This window comes from Priapulus caudatus, unplaced genomic scaffold (assembly GCF_000485595.1).
Source record: "Priapulus caudatus unplaced genomic scaffold, Priapulus_caudatus-5.0.1 Scaffold158, whole genome shotgun sequence".
In the NCBI taxonomy this organism is placed as follows: Eukaryota; Metazoa; Priapulida; class Priapulimorpha; order Priapulimorphida; family Priapulidae; genus Priapulus; species Priapulus caudatus.
In genome coordinates this window covers 218,264-232,492 of record NW_014577219.1, presented here as the reverse complement: position 1 = coordinate 232,492, position 14,229 = coordinate 218,264, and the positions used below count along the sequence as shown (strand labels likewise).

General features: G+C 45.8%; 1 protein-coding gene across 1 annotated transcript; it reads left to right on the top strand.

Annotated features, from left to right (window-relative positions):
- The first annotated feature begins 1,508 nt into the window (after positions 1-1,508).
- On the top strand, positions 1,509-8,514 carry LOC106806402 (4-hydroxybutyrate coenzyme A transferase-like). Its single transcript, XM_014808327.1, has 8 exons — positions 1,509-1,684; positions 2,213-2,452; positions 2,919-3,107; positions 3,781-3,996; positions 4,953-5,090; positions 5,633-5,761; positions 7,523-7,560; positions 8,364-8,514. Exons 1-8 carry the CDS (start codon positions 1,561-1,563, stop codon positions 8,466-8,468), a joined length of 1,179 nt encoding a protein of 392 aa, XP_014663813.1. The 5' UTR covers positions 1,509-1,560; the 3' UTR covers positions 8,469-8,514.
- The last annotated feature ends 5,715 nt before the right edge of the window (positions 8,515-14,229 follow it).

The window sequence follows — 14,229 nt, the reverse complement described above, 5'->3', positions numbered from 1 at the left end:
AAGGGCATGACGAGATTGTAGTATTGAAACACCTAGTTCCAGATGTTCAACAGTGAATCAGCTTGGCTAAGAATAATAATAACAACAGAGATGGAATGCGCACATGTATTCTCTCTGTGCACTGTATCATAACCATGCTTATATTTATAAATATATTTTAGGGTCGAACAGTGTAAACAATATCCGGTCACTGTCCTTGCTGAGTAACAGGGTCAATATGGGATATAGTGACCAAGTCTGATGTGTGAATCGGCAGCATTACTAGAAAATCCACTCTTACTATCAGTTTTGATGGTATGGCTCTTGATTCCCTTCTAAAAATGGTTTTGGAGATTTTACTCTGATGATGCCATTTCTAAACAACATTCCAACAAATCTATCTGTAATATTTAAGTTTGTCTATAGGGATGTCAAATAAGAAAATGGCTTTCAATAAAAAATCTTGATGAGAAAAAAGAGTTATTTACCAAGTAAAGAGAAATGCACTAATTTTATACTGAGAACTGAGATAAAATCAAATGACACCAATTAGATGGACTAACGTGTGGACTTCTTCAAATAACAGCAGTGAAAACCATTTTTAAATAGCCTATTGCTGAAGAGATTGGATTCATAGATCTATGGAATAAATTTAAAAGATAAATGCAAACAAGTAAAAAAAATCCTTGTACAAGGGCATGCTCGATTCTTGAGGATATCATGATCTCTGTTAGCTATCATTAGGTCTTTCATCTCCAAGCTCAATCTGGCTACATGCATGCCCCTCACACTTGCTTTCGTGCCTGCAGTTATTTATAGTTGTAAGCTAAATGTGCACATATCCATGTGCTCATATCCATGTGCTCAGCTGCAGCCCTGCTTGGTGGGTTACAACTTACAGTACTTGTCACCTGAGCTGACCAAACCTAACTACTCCGTTTCTATGTGGGAGTGTGCCACCCTGTGTAGGGTTTGCTCTCTATCCCTCCCTCCCTCCCCTTCTCCTCTCTCACTCTCTGCCATGGTCATCATGGTCGTAATAGTTACTAATAACTTTGATTCCATATTTAATTGATTGTTGGTAGCGACTAATTATAAAAACGGTTTTAATATCGATCATCGAAAAAGTCGCCAATTTACAAAAGAGCAGCTATATTGGAAGAAAGAATCATAATATATTTATGAAATATTAGAAATGTATTGGCGACACAATTTTTTCAAACGTGTCTCATTATTATGTCCCTTTATAGCGTTGAGAAGTGAAATGGTACGTGCACTGGCTGTATTTGTGTTACCAAACACAGATAAGATGATTCTCAAGTTATCTAGTATTAGAATTGTCTTATGTGTAGTATTCATGATTACCCTGATGAATTGATTCTAATTGATCAGCAATCGGTTGAGTGCAGTTGACGACCGTTTTCAAAATTCCCACCAATTCACATCGCTACACAGCGCCGACGGCGGCGAAAGTCAAATAGTCCTTAAATCTATAAAGTCGCAGGATGCTGCAAGCGTCGTAAGTTATCTTGGTTATCTCGCTATCTTCCAGATGACAAGGTGTGGATTCACGGTTCCACGATGACGCCGACCCCCCTCATCGACGCGATGGCGGAGCATGGCCGACAGACCGGGCTCAAGAATGTCGAGGTTATTCACATCCTCACGGAGGGGCCGATGGAAATCATCAAGCCCGAGTTTGAAGGTAGAGAGAGAGAGCCACACGGTCAAGATCCAGTCTTTTGGCCCCCATTTTTCCTCCTTGTGTGGGGTCGTACACAGAATTCCCGTGGACAATTTGTCTATCCTTCTCGTTCGCTAGAGTTGCCAAATGCTTATAGTTGATCTAATGTGAAGTCCAAAGAAAAACTAGATATTAGCGTGAAAACATCTAGAGATGCACATCTATAGATATGTTCATGTCATTAGCGATATAATTAATTATCGAGTGGAACGATAATATTCAATATTTTACAAATTAAATACATAGTTCAGTAATATATCATGAGATATTTTACGTATATATGCGCATAAATACTTACACATGTTCATGTTATTCGTGATATTAATTATCGAATGGAACGATAATATTCAACATTTCACAAACTTAATATATATAGTTTACTGATATATTGTGAGATATATTATGCCTAGTAATTGGTGACCACTCCCTCAGGTGATGAAGTATAGTGATGCACTTGCTAACTCCTTCTGTTGTTACGCCTGCCCGTAGGTATATTTCGCACAAACGCTCTGTTCCTCGACAAGAACACGCGGGCCGCCGTGAACGAAGGCCGCGCCGACTTCGTTCCGATATTCCTGTCCGAGATTCCGCTGCTGTTCCGACGCGGCATCGTCAACCTCGACGTCGCGCTCGTGCAGGTGTCGCCCCCTGACGAGCATGGCTTCTGCACGCTCGGCGCCGCCGTGGAGTGCACGAGGGCGGCCATTATCAATGCCAAGTACATCATCGGTACGTGAACGCAGCGAGCGAGCGCGTGACGATGCGCGCTCACGAGGTGCAGTTTGTGTAGGCCCACGTGGGCGTGTTTTTCATTCCTTTGTCATTTGACCTGTCATTGCCTTTTTGTCATTTGTCTTTTTTATCATTTTGTCATTTGCCCTAGTATGGCCCCTACTCTACACTCTACACGACCCTACCCCTACCCCTGACAGTTTGTGTAGGTCCGCGTGGGTGTGTTCGCCTTTGTCATTTGACCTGTCATTGCCTTTATGTCATTTGCCTTTTTGCCATTTTGTCATTTGACCTGTCATTGCCTTTATGTCATTTATCTTTTTGCCATTTTGTTAATTGGCCTGTGTCATTTGACAATTTATTTACGGGTCCGCCCGACACGATTGACACGTGGCTCTAGCCGATCGTTGTTGCGACGGAACATTCTAAAAACAAGTTCATTAACCGCCTGCGCGTTTCTTAGGGCTGATAAACCCGAAGGTACCTCGCACGTTCGGTGACAGCATCATACACATGTCTCACATCGACACGATGGTGGAAGGTGACATGGACCTCCCTTCAAGAGAGTTCAGCGAATCCTCGGACATCGAGAAAAGGATCGGCATGCACATTGCCGGAAATCTCGTGTCAGATGGCGCCACCTTGCAGATGGGTAATAATACGCTTTTGCAATAAGCGTCCCTCAATCGATGATTCCGCACCCACCACCCACCAGGGGGCCCATTGTCAGAAACAAGATTAGTCTGAACATTAGTCTAAACATGAACTTTTTCTCATCTTGGGGCCTCTTGTCAGAAACAAGATTAGTCTGAACATTAATGGTAACATTAGTGGTAACATATTAGTCTTAACATTAGTCTTAACATTAGTGGTAGCATTAGTCTTAACACTAGTCTTACCATTAGTCTTAACATTAGTGGTAGCATTAGCCACAAGTTCCCTTTTCGCGTGACACTACATTGGCGAGAGGGGAACCTACGACGTGTAACAGTCGGAGAGCCTGGTCGGTTTATGGTAGCATTAGTCTTAACATTAGTCTTACCATTAGCCTTAACATTAGTCTTAACATTAGTTTTAACATTTGTCTTAACATTAGTGTACAAAGATGTTTGTAACGACGCGCTCTGGCATCGTTAACACGCGTATATCGCCGCGAACGACGTCGATCATTGTTCGCCTAATGGCCGCCGTCCGCCCCTTCCCGTTGTCAGCATCGTTTGCGACAACGTGCGTACGTTGCCGCGAACGACGTCGACCATTGTTTGCCTAATGGCCGCCACCATTGCTCGTCGCGTAATGGCCGCCGTCCTCCCCCCTTCCCGCAGGCATTGGCACGATCCCGCAGGCCGTCTGCGAGCAGCTGCAGCATCATCGCGACCTCGGCATCCACACGGAGATGTTCGGCGACAAGGTCGTCGACCTGGTCGAGCTCGGCTGCATCACGAACGCGCGCAAGACAATTTCGACGGGCAAGATCGTTGTCAGCTTCGTCATCGGGAGCAAGAAGGTCTACGACTTCTTGGACAACAACCCCTTCGTCGGTGCGTGAGAACGGTTATCCTTGAGTTCCTTTCCTGTTTCGAGAGCATTCCGTGTCAGGAGTATTCCTTCTCAAAAACATTCCCTTCCGATAGCATGTCCTGCCAATTGTGTTTCCTGTCATGGACATTCTTTTCCAGAGGCATCTTCCTAAAGAACATTCCCTTCAGAGAACATTACATTCCGATAACATTACATTCCAAGAATATTCCCTCCTCAATAGCAACCCCTTCATTCGTGAGTGAGAACGTTTCCTTCTGGTTTCTTTCTCCTTTTTCGAGGGCATTCCCTGTTGAGAGCATTCCATCCCAAGTACATTCCCTCTTGATAACATTCCCTCCCAGGTACATTCCATCCCAGGTACATTTCCTCCTGGAAGCATTCCCTTCCAAGAATATTCCCTCCTGATATCATTCGTTCCAATAATATTCCCTCCTGAGAAAGTTTTCTCTCGAGAACCCCTTTCCTCGTGATAACATATCTTCTCAGGGATGTTTCCTCCTGAGAACATTTCTTACTGATAAAATTACCAATTGGATGAACAGTTGAATTGACCTGTCTGCTGGATGTGGTGGACCGGCCACTCTTGCTAATCATTATTGCAATAGGATGTTCAAATTGCATTCCTTAGCCGTGAAGTGGGACAAACTTGACATTTTTGCAGACACACTTGAAAAACACTTATAAACTGGTCTAGCTAGACTAACCAAGCAACAGTATCCAAGAGGAGGGGGGTTTTCTGGCTGAAACAGATAGGTTAGTTACACAGAAATATAAAGAAATTGTCACTTAGATGATCAGTATAGGTGAAATTTTCATTGTTTTGGTATAATGTGCTTTGTTATCAATTGTTTTATAGTCTTGACTGACTAAGCTCCCAGTGATACGTGTAGATGCCGTCAGTTTGTCTGCATGCCTAAGCATGCCTGTCTTTATTCCGATCTACTTTTTATTTCAGTGATGCATGATGTGGGCTTTTGCAATAGTGTTACAAACATCTGCCAGAATCCCAAGGTGACGGCCATCAATTCCGCAATAGAAGTCGATCTGACAGGCCAGGTTGTTGCTGACTCTATCGGAATGAAGATGTATTCAGGTTAGCACTTTAGTAAGAGCATGAAAATATCTATACACGTTATGTTATGCATATAGATACGTTCAAGGTGGTAGTGATAGTCATTTACTTTTTGTTTAGCACAACTAACAACTGATTTAATCACACTTTGCAACTCAAGTCAGTCTTACTTACTACTACTTAACTTACTACTTACTACTTACTACTTACTACTACTTACTACTACTTAACTTAAGTCACAAACTCAAGTGAGTTAAACATCCATGCACATATTGCTTACACATTTAATACTGCATTGGTCGCTGACCCTTGAAAGTGCAATCTAATGTTTAAAAAGATGCAACGTTCCAATAATTACGAAGATTTATTAATTTAAATGATTAAGTTGCATAGAAAATGCAATAAATGAGTTCTTAACTATGCGCAACGGAGTAAATGTAGGATGAGATCGGATGCAACTTGTTAGAATCTTCACCTGCCTCGAACATTCAAGGTACATCTTGACGCTCATCCATAACTGCACTGTCTGTATTTTACAGTTGCACTTATTTGTATATTTTCAGGAGTTGGCGGTCAGATTGACTTCATACGTGGTGCCGCCCTGGGACTGGATGGCCTTGGCAAGCCGATCATTGCCATGCCAGCACGCACCAAGGATGGTACACCCAAGATCGTGCCAACTATTAGACTCGGTAGGTGCTATTGTGTTCCATTTTAGAATTCACTTAACGTGATTTGAGTACAGTCTAACCTGTGTTAGCGGATACTTGTATAGAATGTTATTTCATTAACAAACATTAGGAACAACATATGTCCTTGAGATGTCCTTGAAAAGTCCTTGAAAAAAAATCACACTTGTGGGAACCATGAATAAACACTTGACTCTCAAGGACAACTTTGAGGTTTTCCTCCAGTGGTGTTTATGCTTGGAAACCACGTCTATGCATGGAATGCACACCTGTCGATGAATTACACTCAGAGTTTTCCTTGATGATCCTTATATACAGGTTTGACTGTGATTAGTCATCAGGTCCTAATCTAGTTCCCAGTACTGGTACTACTGTACTGCATGCTCGTGGTTAGTGGAGACTAGGGGGATGGGTCACAAAAAGAAATAATTACTACTCTTCCTCCAGTAGAGTCACACCCAAAATCTATTTTTTCATAGAAGTTTTAGGTTTTCTGGGTAAAATTGTTAGCAAGATGCATAACAACTGTTTATAGCCACAGCTTGGCATGAAATCTCACACTAGAGAAGTACATTTAGCAAGGTTAAACAGCATAACTGCAAAATACTGAGTCATTAAATGATAAAAAATCCACGAGGAAAAATACGTAGTTATTGTCTCGCTTCTAGCAGTCGATCTACTTCTCAAGGCCAACGGAAGTTCTAGTTCATTTCAACCCTCCTAAAATTCCTGACAGATGGCGCTGTGATCGGTCACGCCAACCCATCTTATCTTACCCAGCGCGCAGCGTGCAGCGTGGTGGGACGATCCGTGCTCACGCTCCACTACATCGTCACAGAATTATTGCCATACCTTGGTTATATCTATACCGCGCGCAGGTGCAGGCCGTTCGGGTGACGACCGCGTCACGCTCACTACATCGTCACATTATGCCTACTGTTATATCTTGACGCGCGCAGGTCCAGGGCGTCGCGCGGTGACGGACACGCGCTCAACGCTCCACTACCTCGTCACAGATGTATGCCCATACCTGTTATATCTTACCGCGCGCAGGTGCAGGCGTGGTGACGACGCGCGCTCACGCTCACTACCTCGTCACAGGTTATGCCATACCTGTTATATCTTACCGCGCGCAGGTGCAGGCCGTCTCGGTGACGCACGCACGGCTCACGCTCACATACCTCGTCACAGGTTATTGCCATTACTGTTATTCATCGTTACCGCGCGCCAGGTGCGGCGTGCTTGACGACGCCGTCACGTCGACTACATAGTCACAGAGTACCGCCATCCTTTATATTTATTACCGCGCGCAGGTACTTGGGCGGATCGACGACACTGACGCTCACGACTCATACATCGTCCACAGGAATTTTTATTGGCCATACCTAGCTTATATTTTACCCTGCGGCAGGTGCCCGGCGTGGTTGACGACTGCGCGCTCACGCCACTTAGGCATCGTTCACAGAGTACGCCATACCATGCTTTATCTTACCGCGGCGGCAGGTACTATGTAGCGCGATGACGCACACACGCTCACGCTCACTACATCGTCACAGAGTACGCCATACCTGTATTATAGGGCTTTTACGCCGCAGTACGGGGCGTTGATGACGACACGCGCTCACGCTCACTGCATCGTCATTGAATACGCCATACCTGTTATATCTTACCTGTGGCATACGTAGGGGCGCTGATGACGACACACGCCACGCGTCACTAATCGTCACAATTCATGCCATACCTGTTATATCTTACCGCGCGCAGGTGCGGGCGTGGTGACGACACGCGCTCACGCTCACTACATCGTCACAGATTATGCCATACTCTGTTTTATCTTTACCCGTGCTGCCGGGCCGCACCGCGCCGATGCCCCAGCCACATTTTCTCGTTTTTCTTTCTTTCTTTTTTTTGGCGCCAGGTCGGCGCGCGATGACGCGACACACGTCTCCGTCATACCATCGTCACAGAGTACGACCATACCTGTTATATATTACCTTGCGCAGGACGCGGTGAGGACGAACCACGCTCACGCTCACTACATCGTCAGCCAGATTTGCCATACCTGTTTTATTTTACCGTGCGCAGGCGGCGTGTGAACGACACGCCGCTCATGCTCACTACTGCGTCACAGAGCGCCAATACCTGCCTTATATTTTACGGTGCGCAGGTGCGGGCGCTGGGTGTGACGGACACGGTGCCTCACGCGTCACATACATTCGTAGCGAGACACCATACCTCGTTTGTATGTTTACCGTGCGCAGGTGCGGGCCGTCAGGTGACGACACGCGCCTCCTATGCCTCAGCTACATTGTTTCGCCTCACAGAGGTCGCCCATACCTGTTATATTTTACCGGGGTGCGCAGGTGCGGGCTGTGGGGCCGGGGTGAGACCACGCTGCTCACGCTCACTACATCGTCAACAGGCATTCATGCCATACCTGTTTTATTTTAGGCGGTGCGCAGCGTGCGGGGAGTTGGTGACGACACGCGCCCGCTGCACGCCTCAACGTAACATCGGTCACAGATTATGCCATACTGTTTCATTTTACTTATGCGCAGTGCCGGCGAGTGGGGACGCACGCGCGGCTCGCCCCAGCGCTCACTACATCGTCACCGAATACGGCATCGCATACCTGTTCGGAAAGAACCTTCGGCAGCGAGCCTATGAGCTGATCAACGTCGCCCACCAGACCGACCGGGCACGACCTTGAGAAAGCTGCCTTCGAACGACTCAAGTGCACATGCTTCTCCCGTAGATGGGGGGTGGTGACGAAGGGTGTGGGAGGAGGGGCCGGATCGTGGGAGAAGGGTTGGGAGTGTGGGAGAAGGAGGAGCGTGGGAGAGGGTGGAGCCTCCGCAAGGGGGGAGCGCTGGGAGAAGGGTGGAGCGTGGTGAAAGGGCTGAGTGTGGAGAGCGGTGGCAAGCATGGGAGAAGGAAGGGAGCGGTGGGAGAACGGGCGGAGTGTTGGGAGAAGGGTGGAGCGTGGGAGAAGGGCGGAACGCGAGCGTGGGGAGAAGGGGGAGCGTGGGGAAGGGGGAGCGTGGGAGAAGCGGGGCGAGCGGGGGAAAAGGCGGGAGCATGGGAGAAGGAGGACGTGGGAGGAACCGGGTGCGTGTTGGAAAGTGGGAGAAGGAGGAGCGTGGAAGAACGGTGCGAGCGTGGGAGAAAGGGGGGAGAAGGCGAGCGTGGAGAAGGGGCCGGGGAGCGTGGAGAAGGGCGGAGGTGGAGAAGGGCGGAGTGTGGCGAGAAGGGGCGAGCAGTGCCGCCGGAGGGAGGGCGCGGACGCGGGAGAAGGGGGCTTGCGTGGGTGAGATTATGGAGGAAGCGCGGTGGGAGAAGGAGGAGCGTGGGAAGAAGGGGGTCCGAGCGTGGGGAGGAGAGCGGTAGACGGTGGGAGAAGGGGGCGGTTGCGTGGGAGGGACGGGGGGAGCCGCGTCGGGGGGCCGCTGGGCGCGGGCGAGAAGGGTGGAGCGTGGGAGGAGGGGGGAGCGTCGCGGAAAGGGGGAGCGGGGGAGGAGGGGGAGCGCTGGGAGAAGGAGGGAGCATGGAGAAGGGGGGCGCCTCGCGCGAGCGAGGGCGGAGCGGTCGGGAGAGGGGCCCGCAGCGTGGGAGGAGGGCGGTTCGGCAGCTCGGAGAAGGGAGGGGCGGAGCGGGTGGGAGAAGGAGGAGCGTGGCGAGAAGCGTTGAAGCGCTGGGAGAAGGGGGAGGAGTGGGAGAAGGTGAGCGGGGAGGAGGGGGCTGAGCGTCGGAGTAAGGGTTGCAGCGTGGGAGAAGGGAGGAGCGTGGGAGAAGGGTCGTGAGCGTGGGGGAGGGTGAGCGTGGGAGAAGGGGCAGCGGGGACGGATGGGGGAGCGTGGGAGCGAGGGCGTGGAGCGTGCGGAGAGGAGCGCGGGAGCCGTGGCGAGAAGGGAGGTGGGAGAAGGGAGTGCGCAGAGAAGCGCGGGCGAGCTCGGAGAACGGGCCCGTGTGGGGGCGAGCGTGGGAGAAGGGGGAGCGTGGGAGAAGGAGGGAGCGTGGGAGAAGGGGGGAGCGTGGGAGAAGGGGAGAGCGTGGGAGAAGGAGGGAGCGTGGGAGAAGGGGGCTGCGTGGGAGAAGGAGGGAGCATGGGAGAAGGGGGAGCATGGGAGAAGGGTTGAGCGTGAGAGAAGGGGGGAGCGTGGGAGAAGGGTTGAGCTCGTGAGAGATGGTAGCCCTCATCTGTTGGCTAATTAGTAACGCCTTCAATCGTGTGTTTTTTTCGTGCACTACATCTCAGATCTGTGCAAATTTGTTAAATGATATATATATATATATACATTTTACGATGTGTTATGATAATATATTGACCGTGTAGTGTGTATGACCGCCATATTTATATTCGTCTAGCGATCATTGTGTTTTATATAGTCTGTCTATGCATGCGTATAGGTGTTTGTTAACCTGGCTACTCATAGACAGATATTGAACTGGTTGCACTACATTCTATCTCATGTTTGTGTTTATGAGGCAGCTACGTGCACAAAACATAGAATTGAATAGTAAGCATGATCATTATTTCGAAATTGTACGTAGAATAGTTTAAAATTATACTCAGGGATTTTTCATCTGGCCAGAGAATACCAAGATTGGACTTTAAGTAATGCATGTGAATTTGGTTGTAAAACCAAGAGTAAGTTGTGTGCGGTTTATGGATTGCTATTCTAAGTAGGCATAGTATATATGCTCCATGCTAAGCCTGACTGCTGTCTCTTATTTCGTTAGGATACGATGTGCATTTATATGATATAATACGCATAGGATATGTACACGCATATTATAAATTAAATATCCAATCAAGTCAACTCTATTGTATTTCAGCCTGACTTTATAAGTTTTTTTACATTCCAAATAGATTGCTCCAGGATAATTGCTGCCCTTGATTTCAGCTTTCAGACATTTCAGCATGCGTGAAATTTCCCGTTCTGCTTAGAACTGTGGATGGGCATGCCATAGATATAAATAAGCAAACTCAATGTTTACTTGGCGTGTAGCAGAAGTAATTGGAGCCGTACAGGATCGTAAACACAATACTTCTGAATCTCAGCCGAATCTGCTGGTTAGTGATTAAATGCACAGTAAGATGTTCAAGATACCGTGAATATATTTACGCTCTGAAAATCCAATCACTACTGTGAGCTGTATTCCTGCAGTGGTGCCATTTCAGCATTTTCGAAAATTGCCACCTTTGACAGAATCTACTTTTGTTTACTGATTTCCAAAGTAGCCTCCATCATATAGTACAAATACTGTTGACTTATGTTGCACCGTGCAACTCGTGACTTGAACGTAGTATTTGGTTGGTATTATTACTGGGAACACAACTGATAGAGTGCTTGCTAGGTTCAGAGTATAGATATGTTCATGATGATCCCGAATTTGCTCAATTATACAGCGTATATGTTTACCTATAATATACAATTATAAGCTGTCATCTTACACGCCGTGTGCGGATTGTTGCAGTGCGTATGCAAAAGCCTGTAGAGAATAGCCTAGAATGTGTTTAAGTTACAGTTGAGATAGCGTTTCCAATCCTGACCGTCTACAATCATGAGTATGAACATCATGCATGTGACAACTAATATTTCAACTAGTGCTCACTGGCTAAGTCACTAATTATTTAATAAGTATTATTAGCATAGGCGCAGTAATATATGTGAGTTTGTTATTAGTTATGCATTTTGGATTGTAGATAATCGTACGTTTAGCACCGTATTATGTACCGCACATATGACTAGTTGACATATTTTTGAAAAAAAAATTGCATATTCTATTGTACCCGTTTAGATCAGTATTTTCTAGTAGTTGATATTATAAAGTGTAACCGCAGCTAGGGAAGAAACGGGAGAGGTAGGTGGCGTAACGGGTAGAGGTGTATAGGACTTGGTTAGGTTGTAGAAAAGTAGTTAGATAAACAGTAAAGAATGTGCTTACATCTATAGTTAGCATTAGACGTCACGTTTTAATCATCTGCATACCCATGTGAAACATATCTGATATGCCTAGCCTTAAAAATGTTCAGGAATTGAATCACTACCTTTGTTGGCAACTTTTTGTTACAAGCGTTCATCACTCTTTAGCTAAAGGAAATCATTATCTCACTTTTCTTGTAATGTGTTACTGTTTTTCTAGAGTTTCTGCTTTTCGAGAATGAAGAGTAAGAAACAACTGGATGCGAGTAAAGATGGGAGCCAAAAAAGTAATTAGCGTAAATGTTCTAGTCGCTCCAAGATAAACACCAGTGGGAGATTCCTAATTTAGTAATGCATAGGAGGGGAGAGAAAGGAAGGAAACTAGAAAAGACTGTAAGAAACCGGACAGTTAGCTATAATAAGTACGTGAGAACTGACATGGGGAAGGCCAGTGGCGCCCGCAGATAGAAGTACTGGAAGCACAGTGCTTCCAGTAAATTTTAGGTTAAACAATTTTGTTCCTACATTTTGTTCGTAAATCTCTCTCGCAAGACTCACCAGATTGCATCTCCAGACGTCTACCATTCAAAAATTTGGGGGGGGGGCATGCCCCCAGACCCCCCTAGCATGCAGCGCGCCTACGGCGCTTGCTTTTTATTATCACTGAGGATTTTATCCTTCTGTGCTTCTACTTTCTTAAGATCTGTGGGCGCCAGTGCATGTAGGTATGGACTCATTCTAACGTACTATTGCCTTTATACTACCTGAGGTAATAGATTAAGTACTTTATACTGCTACATGATTCACCCCATTGGCCTACCTATTCCCACTACTGTGTATGGTTTGGTTCATTGACCTGTCACGTGGTTCTTACATGTATATATATATATACGTGTACACGTAGGTAGGACTGCCATTGCTGCTAATCTAAAGCCAGCGAATATGGAACGAGGAGCAAACATGGTATCTACAGGGCATCTGCTGGTACTGTGTATGCTTTTGTCAGTTGCACTTGCTGCAATCACAAATAGCTTTGTTCGAGAGAATGTCATTGAAGAATCACAAGTCGGAGTGCATTGGGCTTTGATTGTCGCTGGCTCAAATGGCTATTACAACTATAGACATCAGGTGAGATTTAGTATTTAATTTTTTATAGGGGAATTAAGCCATAAGCTTAATGGTTGCATTATGTGTATTGGCAAAACTAGGATAACTTGGCAATATAAACTGACCACATAGTGTAAGCTCACTGATTGTATGAAAGTGCAATACATTGTGAATAGAGTTTTCTCAGTTATCCCCAGTCCTCCTTTGCATTTGATTACTACTAGTACTAATATATTATTATATATGTGCTAAGCAAGGGATAAACAGTTGACAGTTATGGGAAAAGAGGTGTACAAAGACATTTTTAATAAAATAGTCGAGTAAAAATAAAATAATGTAGTTCAGTCTACACAAAACGAGGTTGTTTTATTAAAAGGTAAGTTTAAAATATGACTTGGTTACAGAATTTGTTAGTACTTACACGACACTGCAATTTGACGGTTTGATTATTCAATCATAATTTTTGAGCAGTTAAATCATTCGGCAATAAAATTGCCATTGTTAATTATTTATCGCATTTTGCGGAGGTTGCGAACGCCAGTGCCCTATATATATAGGTATGAAATGCTATATTTCTAATGGGATATTAGCTCATTGTTGAAAAACGTTCTATTATTGCATTGTTATGAGGGGGACATGTAGAAAATCCATGTTGCCAGAGACCATGCAGAGCTCGAGGTTGACAGCTAGTCTGACATTGATTTTCAGGGTTCAAAGAACCATAAACTCATTGTTCCATGAAATCCAGGCGATGATTGTTTTGTTATACCTAAAATTAGGAGTATATATAGTACTATCAGGAGTGGAAATATAGAGATATATAGATATATAATAGATATACAACTTGTTTACCCGGCATTGACACGAGCAAGGCGGGCTGCCTCGCTCAAATTCTTAGCCACCACACAGAAATTTGTTCAAAACACTGCATCGCTGACGAAAATCGCTGTTCTAGAACAGTGCTTTATAATGCACCAAAATAGCGTGGAATGAACCAAATTGCACAATTTTATAAAAAAAATTCTGGGGAGGGGGATGGCCCCGGACACACCTAGCTGGGCGAACACCTGATGTGCTCGCTTTGCTAGGACCTCAAAACGCGCACACACCCAAAAAAATTTACCACCTCACAGACCTTTTGTCTAGGGGAAACACTGGAGATATCTCTATATTAGACACTCCTGATACTAACACTAGGGCCAACTGTGAACAGTGTGACAGACCGCCAAGAGACAAAGTACTATTCCACATAGTAAAGCTCATAGGGTCTATGTCCCCCAGGGTACTGTTCCGGCAGTACCCCGGGGGACATAGACCCTCTCAGCCATAGTAAAAGCGCAATTCAATTAACATTTTGCGCCAAAAATTTAGTAAACATCATCCCTAATTGTATTTCCAATGCATCGCAATCCTGAGAGATAGACTGAAATTTATGCA

What these genes read in the sequence shown, in the direction of transcription:
- LOC106806402 (XM_014808327.1), top strand. Translation starts at nt 1,561, where the DNA reads ATGACGCCGACCCCCCTCATCGACGCGATGGCGGAGCATGGCCGACAG. An exon ending in CAATGCCAAGTACATCATCG is followed by an intron (nt 2,453 to 2,918) that starts GTACGTGAACGC and finishes CGCGTTTCTTAG; the next exon opens with GGCTGATAAACCCGAAGGTA. An exon ending in GGACAACAACCCCTTCGTCG is followed by an intron (nt 3,997 to 4,952) that starts GTGCGTGAGAAC and finishes TTTTTATTTCAG; the next exon opens with TGATGCATGATGTGGGCTTT.